Consider the following 11450-nt stretch of genomic DNA (forward strand, 5'->3'; position numbering starts at 1 on the left):
CTAAGTTTAGTCTGGAAGAAACTGTACCCTCAATACGGTAACTGTTTTTACAGGACTAAATTTCAAAACTAGAATCCTGCATTTTTACCGCCCCAAAAATCTGAGATAATCATGCCTTAACAGAGGGAATTGTAAAATAAATAATCAATTTAAAGACATCATCATGAAACTAGTCTGAACAAGAAGGGCAAAGCCCATACGACTCACATGCTTTACACATTTTTCCTGCCAAAATACATGTGACCTTGACCCAAGGTCAAGGTCATCCAAGGTCATGCAACACAAAGCTGTTAATTCAAGACATAGGAAGTACAATGGTGCTTATTGGCTCTTTCTACCATGAGATATGGTCACTTTTAGTGGTTCACTACCTTATTTTGGTCACATTTCATAAGGGTCGAAGTGACCTTGACCTTGATCATATGTGACCAAATGTGTCTCATGATGAAAGCATAACATGTGCCCCACATAATTTTTAAGTTTGAAACAGTTATCTTCCATAGTTCAGGGTCAAGGTCACTTCAAAATATGTATACAATCCAACTTTGAAGAGCTCCTGTGACCTTGACCTTGAAGCAAGGTAAACCAAACTGGTATCAAAAGATGGGGCTTACTTTGCCCTATATATCATATATAGGTGAGGTATTGAATCTCAAAAACTTCAGAGAAAATGGGAAAAATGTGAAAAATAGCTGTTTTTTAGGCAACATTTATGGCCCCTGCGACCTTGACCTTGAAGCAAGGTCAAGATGCTATGTATGTTTTTTGGGGCCTTGTCATCATACACCACCTTGCCAAATTTGGTACTGATAGACTGAATAGTGTCCAAGAAATATCCAACGTTAAAGTTTTCCGGACGTCCGGACGGACGGACGGACGACTCGGGTGAGTACATAGACTCACTTTTGCTTCGCATGTGAGTCAAAAACTAGTCTTAAAGCTGGGGGGGTTTCTTCAAATGAAGGTTCTTGAAAGGAGGGCTCGATTGTATAATACTAAAAAGAATACCACAATGATGTTACGTTAGAAATTTCTAACGTAACATCATTGTGGTATTCTGGTAAAACTTAGTTAAAAATCCAATTGATCACTGACAGCAGTTCAGTAATGTCACTGTACACAAAGGGTTTGGGATATCACATTTCTCAAAACCAAAATAGGTGGGAGGAAACATATAAATTAACATATAATTAAATAGTAATGAGATCTTATATATATATATACAAGGGAAGACTTTTGTCGACTCAAACAGTTCTCAATTTCTAGTTCTGACTGCATTAAGATTTATGGGATTATGGGACTAACAAAGGCATAAACTACATTGTAAATCTGAAATTAGGAAAATTTTGAATGTCAAAATGACCAAAATCTGAAGATCATATTTCTTCATAATGTGACAGGGGAGGCTACCGCTCCTTTCACAGCAGACTCTGCACCCGAGTTGTTGGCCTTTAAGTCAACACCGGTGGATTGTGGAATTCTGTTTGTGATGGGGTCTGGTGGTTTCCAATTGTCTGTATGTTCATGGAAACCTTCGGGTTTGCATAACAGTTTTTATAGGGCTAAGAAATTAGCCCTACCATTTTCAATCCTGTTTAATTGCACTTCGCCTCCCGAGGTGATCGTGGTGTTACGGCACTCGGTTACAATAAAAACACAGCAAGATGTTAGTAAAACAACAGAATAAGTCAAACTTGTGAAATAAGCACATAACACATATGAAAAAAAAGGAAAACACTGTTCAATCTGGTGTGTTGCAAAGGTGCAAAATTGCTGTAATTATTATCAGTGCTATTTAAGCCTGTAACTAGCAAGCATTTTTTTTGTAAAGTAGTAAATACTTTATGTAACAATAATGAAGAATCTTAAACCTTTTAAACCACTACTAGTTCTGTGTGGTGTCAGAACTTGAAAAAAAACGAACAAATGAACAAACAAACAAATGAACATACAAATCCTGATTTCAGTACAAGAGAAATATATATAACTATATATCATTACTACTGCCAAACTACAAGAGAAATATATATAACTATATATCATTACTACTGCCAAACTGACTATCAGCTCGTATGGAAGTGGTGGAAAACTGTACCCCTCACTGACAAACACATGCTACTCCCAGGTATCTTCCGTCCTGTGTAAACCATCTTGTAATCTGGCCAGGCTTTTACATGGGATGAGAGCATCCTTCAACTTGGACACATACCCACAGTCAACTGCCTGGCTTCTTCCGGTGCAGATTACAGTGGAACCCCCTTCAAGACCCCCCCGATTTGGAAAGAGAGAATGCTTTATGTCCTACAGGCTAAATATTTCGCCTCGTAAGGACATGATATGGGTTTTACGCCCTCACGGCTGTTGACGAGATTCACAAGTGTATGCGTGTTTAGGTGGTATCAGCCATGATTCGAGTTTTACGCCTTCACGGCTGTTGACGAGATTCACAAGTGTATGCGTGTTTTGGTGGTATCAGCCATCTGCACTTATGGCAGAATGACCAAGGTCTTTTACGTGCCATTGTGGTGACACGGGGGTGGGACATGGCTTCCGTCTCTGGGTCTGCGCATCAAGCTGACCCGTGTCCGTCCCGGCCCAAAATTGAACCTGCGACTTTTCGATCACAAGTCCAGTGCCCTACCAACTGAACCCCCCCCGATTTAAGACTCCCTCCCTTTTAAGAACCTGTTTTCTCAGATTTTCTGTTCCTAACCTCTGAAAATGTACACAAATTTAAAGACTCCCTCCTTTTTAAGACTTGATTTTCTCAGATTTTGGAGGTCTTTAATGGGATGTTTCACTGTGATAAATGTTGGCTGAATTTATTTTGCAGACCGAGAGGCATCACTTACAAAACTAATTCAGCAAAAAAACTCCTGCTCTACACATAACCAGCCAGGCTGTTGATTTGTGATGTGCGGCCATGGGGCAGGATGCTCGCACCAGTTCTACTCACAAACCCTGTGAGCAAAATGAGCAAAATGTTTGACCTCGCCGGTATCTTGCAAGCAAGTTTCCTCGACGATTTTGAGATAAGTTCATTATTTGCATCATAAGTGTTTGTCAATAATGAAACGATCGTATAACCTACAATTTTTTAAATTTTTTTAATTCAAAATATTAGAGTGCTCTAGTGCCCGAACAGCAAGACACATAGTGATGCCTTGTTTACATTATTTCATGAGAACGCTTGCCTTGTGCCTAGAACTGTTATCTCACGTAAAAACTTGTGACAGATCTGTGGTGGTTTACAAGATGGTTCACACAGGAAGATTGAAGGTACCTTTAAAATATGACTGCATGGCTATATGATAATATGGGAGAACAGCATGCTAAGATGAGTTATAGACAGCCAGATGGATATGGATACTGTACAGACACAGCGAAGTACCTGTATGCAGCGATTCACTTACATTATCTCTTGAGATACTAGAGGAGCTATTCTTTCGATCTTTGTGTTTACTGGAGCGGAGTCCAAGACCTCGGCGCTTTCGCTCGTTACTTTCTATAGTGTGGCTGGGCGGAAGCTACAAACAAAGACAGAAGAAGGCAGGATGCCTCACTTGGAGAGAGAAAGAACAAGCACTGGGTCAAACCATAAAGCATAAGCAATTCAAAGCCACACTGCAAACTGAAGTGTTCCACTTTTGAATACACTTTGTGTAACCTGAGTTGTGAACACTGTGAAATACTATATGATGCTACTGGGGGAAAAAAGTAGCACACATGGTAAACACTTTTTCCAGTAGATTTATAGTTCATCTTACAGTGTTCACAACTGGTTGCAAAAATTGTGTTCAAAAGTGGAGCATTTCAGGTTACAGTGCATCAATTCAAGAACAGTTCCATTTTTATGAATTTCTATTCAGTAGTTTGCACAAAAAGTTTGTTGTTCAGTGTGCAGAGCAATGTTTTGTATGACCCTCATGGTCTGATAGTCTTTCATCTGTGTGTGTGTGTGTTTGAGAGAGAGAGAGAGAGAGTGTGTGTGTGTGTATGTGTGTGTGTGTGTGTGTGTGTGTGTGTGTGTGTGTGCGCGCGTGTGCGTGTGAGTGCATGCATGTGTGTGTGCGTCCATGTGTGTGTGTAATGCTTGTGTGTGTGTGCCTGAGTGAGACAGAATAGCAGCACCTTCATGCTCACTTGCTTTCTGCAAGTATCATTCTGTTATTTATTCAACAGCATGAAACGCACAAGAAAAGAAAACTGAATTCCTCCTGTCACAAACTCCAAGTAAAAAGACTTCATTCTCTAACAAATGCCTAATTCAACACAGATATCATGCAGTTGAATCAAACTAACAGAGCTTTTCAAGACACTGCTAGACTAGGTATCTAGCATGCAAGCGTTCAGTTGTCCTATCAGTCGTTCAATGCTGACTTGCTTTAGTTTGTTATAGTGATGTCAAATCTCCACAAAAGAAATATGAAAAAACATAAAAGAAACATTAAGGTTTCTTTGCAAACAATTTAAGCTTGTGTTATTCAGTTATGCTTGTGGTAAAAGTGTTAGCTTCTTTTATTAACTCATTCTCCAGCTTTCCATTATTCAGTTATTCTCATCGTTAAAGTTGTAGATCTGCTATTCACTCATTCTCCGGGCAAAAGTTGTTAGCGTGTTATTCCGAGTCATTCTTTGGGTAAAAAGTTTATCTTCTGCTATTCACTTATTCTCCTGGGAAAAGTTTTTATCTTCTGTTGTTAGGTCATTCTCTTGGCAAAAGTTTTATCTTCTGTTATTCAGTCATTTGTGTGTTTTTATCAGTTATTTTTGCTTCTACTCAACATTTTTCAAGATATTATATATTGCAGGAAAACCAAACAGGAGAACACGGGTCAAAATCAGCATGCAACTGAACATGCAATATGCAATTTACAAAAACTGCAAAGCAAAGCATCAAATGTCACAGCAAACAAGTGTCCAAATCAAAACAGGGTTTGAAATAAAAACAGATACTAACTGACTGATAATTAATGAGGAGTTGTTAAAAAATGTATTCTGTTAAAATATAGACACATAAAAAGAAACAAATCAGAAAATAGCTAGGATATATTCTACTTTTTTTTTAAAGACTAATTCAAATTGATTTAATTAACATTAAAAATAAAGAGCAAGCCTTCAAAAAAAGGATTAAAGATGCATCTAATACGTACTGTAAGAGCTAAAGCATACAAATACAAATGTTGCTCGCTTTTATAAGTCTATGCAAACCAAAAAGCTGTGCATGCGAATTATGATTATGGTCTTATTTTTACTACTCTATACTAAAGCATTATACATTGAGTAAATCAAATTATATATAATAAAACACACACACTAATATGCAATTTTCTTTGTTAAAACAACACCTTAAACTAACAACCAAACAACTGCTATAAATACAGAATAACACCACACACACACATTATAAAACAACAACAACAAAACCCAGATCATTTTAATGTAGATAGAACATTCCTTGTTTCAACGCAACAATACAAAATGTCTTAAACACACCCAAAATCCTAACAAAACTCAAAAAAATTATAAATATTTATAAATATCAGTGTTCAGTCAAATTGAAATGACAAAGCAAACACATTTTTAGTACTAGCAATTCACTCAAAACTTTGAAATACTTACACATCAGTCAATCATTGTTAAATTTCATAAGTACAAGTCATATGGGAGGCAAAAATATTGGCTCATTAGAAAATGAAAGAGGGTAGGGGTCAGGAACAAGATTTAAATGTAGGTATCTTACCTCTATCAAAGTGTCGGTAGAAATCGGAAGATTACGGATCTGTTCCAGCATCTCATGAAGCTGAAAGATTTGACTCTGGGCTTCCCCCAGTGCTGCAGAAAGGAGAAGAAACCATTTGCAATTGCTTGTAATAACGTCCATTGCTTTTCATACTGGCGGCTGTAATGTGATCAAAGCATGTCAGAACTCAATATGAAGATCTAGAATAAATCATTGATCTGAAAATAAATGTTATCTAATACATGTAATAATAATAATAATGGACATTTATATAGCGCTTCTCCACAGCTCGAAGCGCTTTACAAGTTCAATTTACAAGTTCAATCAAAAACACAACACGATATATACAACTAATACAATTTGTCTCAGATGAAAAGGAAAATACTCATCAAAGAGCACATATACATGCTTGCATAAAATACAAACAATCACATTTTTTCGCAGTGCAGCACAGTGCACAGTCCAAAAATAACACGCAAACAAACACATACAACAGACAAATGCTCGCACACACACACACACACACACACACACACACACACACCAGGTCTAAACAAAACTTGACTAAATGTAAACACAAAATGATTGTTGGTGAGACAAACGATGTTGAAAAACTAAAGAATTCTGTACTCGATCACCAAGACATAACATAGTGAAAAACTGTACCGATTCAGAATTGAAACAATCTTCTGACCATAAAATTCAGATTTAGCCCCTTGCGAGTTTCATTGCCACACAATATCAAACTGTTCACTCTTCTTTCAATATATGATGTCACGTTCACACAAAAAGAACATACAAGTGGAACCCCCTGTTTAAGACTTTCTCTTTTTTAAAACCTTTTTTTCTTCACATTTTTTGTTCACAACCCTTGTAAATTTACCTCGATTTTAAGACGCCCTCCTTTTTCAGACCTTTCAGGGGGTCCTAAAGGGAGGTTCCACTGTAATTGAATGTAAAGAACCCAAACTCACTCCTGTTGCATTGCTCAAAGCCTGCAGTGTCCAGCACCCAAGCAGCAATACGTCCTTGACCGACCGCCTTGAAACTGGACTGTCGCATCACTTCTTTGTTGAGTTGGTCTTTCAGCGCTATCTCTGGCAGGTTAGCTGCTGTAACAAACACACACACACACAGGTATGAAACCAGACTGTCGTATCACTTCTTTGTTGAAGTGGTCTTTCAGCGCTATCTCTGGCAGGTTAGCCGCTGTAACAAACACACACACACAGGTATGAAACCAGACTGTCGTATCACTTCTTTGTTGAGTTGGTCTTTCAGTGCTATCTCTGGCAGGTTAGCCGCTGTAACAAACACACACACACAGGTATGAAACCAGACTGTCGTATCACTTCTTTGTTCAGTTGGTCTTTCAGCGCTATCTCTGGCAGGTTAGCCGCTGTAACAAACACACACACACACACACACACACAGGTATGAAACCAGACTGTCGTATCACTTCTTTGTTGAGTTGGTCTTTCAGCGCTATCTCTGGCAGGTTAGCCGCTGTAACAAACACACACAGGTATGAAACCAGACTGTCGTATTACTTCTTTGTTGAGGTGGTCTTTCAGCGCTATCTCTGGCAGGTTAGCCGCTGTAACAAACACACACACACACACAGGTATGAAACCAGACTGTCGATCACTTCTTTGTTGAGTTGGTCTTTCAGCGCTATCTCTGGCAGGTTAGCCGCTGTAACAAAGACACACACACAGGTATGAAACCAGACTGTCGTATCACTTCTTTGTTGAGTTGGTCTTTCAGCGCTATCTCTGGCAGGTTAGCCGCTGTAACAAACACAGACACACACACACAGGTATGAAACCAGACTGTCGTATCACTTCTTTGTTCAGTTGGTCTTTCAGCGCTATCTCTGGCAGGTTAGCCGCTGTAACAAACACACACACACACAGGTATAAAACTGGACGGTCATATCACTTCCTACTTCAGTTGGTCTCTCAGATGATCGTTGTGTGGCTTGTTGGTACCGTAAGCAACCTCATGACACACTTTAACAAGGTTTCTTTTGAAGCTAGTTTTCAAAACATGCTTACATTGGTTTCTGCAATGAAAGGACACCCTGGGGACAAGCCAAAAGCAGGTGGTCTTTTTCATCAGAGGTATAGTAAAGATAACAGACAATGGGAAAACAGAAGGTGTCCTTTCTAGTGAGTAGTTGTCTTCTCATTGGAGTTGCCTCATATCGCATGTGAGGTACTACTGTATGAGTAAACAGCACTTGACAGGGCTGGACCCAGGGGGGGGAGGGGGAAGAGGGGAGGGGGGGATGCACAGGGTGTATGTGCACCCCCCTCCAGCTAAAATCATTGAGAGAAAAAACGAGTTGCTTTACTTGGGACTCTGGTAAGATGATTCCATGGCAATTTATAAGCTCAGAAGGCACCAGATGGCACCATTTTGCTTCTTCAGACACATTTTTCTACCCCCCTAGCTGCGCGCCCTCGATTTACACTTTTGAATTCTGAGTGCACCCCCCTTACAAACTAACTGATCCGGCCCTGCTAGATGACTTGTTGCTCTTCAAACACCAACACTCACTGGTCAGTTCAGGAATGGGGATATCCTCAGTGGGCGACTTGAGGTCAACCAGACGAGGAGACTCCTTGGTGCCGTAAGCAATCTCATGTTGTCTGTACAGCCGATGATGCCGCAGTCGTGTCAACCATTCCTCAAACAGCTTCTTGTCTTTCACCTGAAATCAGACAAAAATAGGAATTAATAATCCAATCAGGACCAGTAGAACCCTCCTTTTATTACCTCCCCAAACCTCTGAAAATCAAGTCTCAATGTAATAAAATTTTTTCATTTTCATTTCATTTCATTTTCATTTTCATTACTTTATTGTCCCATCGCTGGGAAATTCGGGTCGCTTCCTCCCAGTGGAAAGCTAGCAGCAACGGAGTCGCGCTACCCAGGTGTCTGCGTGTTTAGGTGTATTCAGCCACCTGCACTTATGGCAGAATGACCAAGGTCTTTTACGTGCCATTGTGATGACATGGGGGTGGGACATGGCTTCCGTCTCTGGGTCTGCACATAAAGTTGACCTGTGTCCGTCACGGCCCGAATTCGATCCTGCGACCTTCCGATCACAAGTCCAGTACTCTACCAACTGAGCTACCGGGCCCCAGGGGGGGAGGGCTGTCAGAGAGAGTCTTAAAACTGGGGTAATTTTACATGAAGGGGGGGGGGGGGGGGGGGGGGGGGGGGGGAGGGGGGGGGGGGGAGGGGGGGAGGGGGGGGGGGGGGGGGGGAGGGGGAGGGGGGGCATGGATACCATCTCTGGGTCTGCACATAAAGTTGACCTGTCTGTCCTGGCCTGGATTCCAATGCTCTACCAACTAAGCTACTACTTGAAATCGGAACATGTATTTCCTTCCGTAAAGAAAAGTTCAAAACAGTTCTTTTCAAGCCTAACTTCTTTTAACTAGTACTCAAAAAAACATACGTGGTTTTGAACGTGGTTTTCAAATAAAACTAAACCAATACAGTGGTACCCACGATGAAAGGACACCTTTGGGACCAGCCAAAAGTGTCCCTTCATTGCAGGCGGCCTGTCATGACAGGTATATTTCGGTAGAGATAATAGAAAAAGGAATAACAAAAGGTGTCCTTTTAAGGGAGGTGTCCTCTCATCAGAGGGTTCACACTTTGCTGTAGTGACTGACCTTGATGTGATAAATCTGCTCCTCTGCGTCGATGTCCATGTGGTATCCCCCTGGCTTAAAGGTGATGACCGCGAGTCCTGTGTCCACCAGCCCATGGTACTTGCCCCTTGCGATCTGAAACACCATTCACCAACATCATCACGATGAATAATGAATGAACGAACAAACGAACGAACAAACAAACAAATGATTGAATTAAACACTTAACTAACGATTGACTAAATGAATGTTCCCACAGCCACTTGTTCCTACAGCTTACTTGAGCAACAGGCCATGGGAACAACAAGCATGTGCGTGTGTGTGTAAGTATGATAGTGTGTTAATGTGTGTGTGTGTGTGTGAATGTGTGTGTGTGTGTGTGTGTGTGTGTGTGTGTGTGTGTGTGTGTGAATGTGTTAGTGTGTGTCTGTGTGTGTGAGTGTGTGTGTGTGTGTGCACGTGTGTGTGCGTGGGTGGGTACACGCGTGCGTGTGTATGTTTGTTTCCCGTAAAAGGTACATATTATGAACTGAGTGGCTAATGGTCTTGAGTTTGTCAGACATCTCAATTTTTTGTGTGCTTAAATACCTTTCAAGAGAATTGAATCCACAATTTCCCATGCATAGTTTGTAATGTATGGACAATAAATAATCTCATGTTGTAAGTCTTATAACAGAGGGAACAGGGGGGACGCAGGAAGAAAGAGATCGACCAGCTGAGGCCAGTCAAATGACCAGAGCAATGTGACATTGACAAGAGCAAGGGCAGACAAGTCTTATGTTAGACTGAAACATTACCTCCCCCTGCCCTCTCGAACTACAGGCCTGTCCAATGTAATGACGTCAACAAACAAGCTACGCGAAAAGCAGAACATATCGGACGCTCTGAAGGCGCAAATCCCATTATCCCTGCCCCCCCCCCCCCCCCCCCCCCCCCCACACACACACACCGACCCAGTGGGAAAAATAAATTGGCAAGTTATGGGTTTAAAGGGAACACGAACCAGCGCCGAGACAAACGGCAACAATGCTGTACTCTGTTTATTAGGGCAAGCCAGTAATCCAAACCTGCAGCCGGAAACATCAAAGCTGTGTTTTCCTGTCTCTGACTCTCCCTGACCGTAAATAAGGAGGACACAGTGACACACACACCTAACACAACTCTCTTTCTCTCTCTCTCTGATAGACACACGCCCTCTCTCTACCAGACAGACAGCCATACACACAGACATAAGACACACAAAGACAACACAGACATAAGACACACAAAGACAACACAGACATAAGACACACACACACAAACTCTCTCTCTCTCTCTCTCTCAGTCACACACACACTGTCTCCCTCTATCTATCTCTTACCCACACACGCACACTCTCTCCACCCCCACCCCCCCCCTACACACACTCTCTCTCTCGCTCGCTCTCTCTCTCTCTCTCGTTACCGCTAACGACACAGAAACATTTTTTCGTCCTGTCAATTTACAGGCTTGACATGCGGGTGGCACGTGCACACTGTAAAGAAGAAGACAGCGGCGGAGGGGTAAGTGGAGATAGATGTTGAGGGGGTGGAGGGGGTAGGTAAGTCCGCGGGTGATCAGATTATTCCCTCGCAGAGAAGACCCGTCTTGGCGGGGAATCGATTAACTATTAGTGCTGAGTAGCCACTGTGGTGTTTATCGGGACTCCCGCCCGCAAACCTGCCGGCTTCTCTACCAACAATAAAACCAGCTTTTTTTTTGCTAACTCATGTGCTTGCTCGCCTTTCTGTGTGGCTTGTCAAATCCAGTGCTTGCAAAGAATTAGTCTGGGTGATGATGACTGTTGTTAGGTCTGCTTCTTGTCGGGTACTGAGAGGCAATTATCTTTTCTTTTTTTTTTACACCCCCGGTATAGGGGTGTGTATAGGATTCGGTCGATGTGTTTGTTTGTGTGTTTGTGTTCGCATATAGATCTCAAGAATGAACGGACCGATCGTCACCAAACTTGGTGAACAGGTTCTATACATTCCTGAGACGGTCCTTACAAAACTTGGGACCAG

The 11450-nt window shown here is 41.6% G+C and overlaps 1 protein-coding gene across 1 annotated transcript in view; it reads right to left on the minus strand.

Moving 5' to 3' along the window:
- Nucleotides 1–11450, minus strand: part of LOC138958210 (oxysterol-binding protein-related protein 3-like) — a gene marked incomplete in the record, with an annotated part of 100054 nt that overhangs the window by 29455 nt on the left and 59149 nt on the right. Inside the window, 5 exon segments of the mRNA XM_070329304.1 lie at nucleotides 3414–3527; nucleotides 5744–5835; nucleotides 6718–6855; nucleotides 8306–8459; nucleotides 9433–9546. Coding sequence (XP_070185405.1) covers nucleotides 3414–3527; nucleotides 5744–5835; nucleotides 6718–6855; nucleotides 8306–8459; nucleotides 9433–9546 — 612 coding nt within the window.

The sequence above is a fragment of the Littorina saxatilis genome, linkage group LG2 (genome assembly GCF_037325665.1).
Source record: "Littorina saxatilis isolate snail1 linkage group LG2, US_GU_Lsax_2.0, whole genome shotgun sequence".
In the NCBI taxonomy this organism is placed as follows: domain Eukaryota; kingdom Metazoa; phylum Mollusca; class Gastropoda; order Littorinimorpha; family Littorinidae; genus Littorina; species Littorina saxatilis.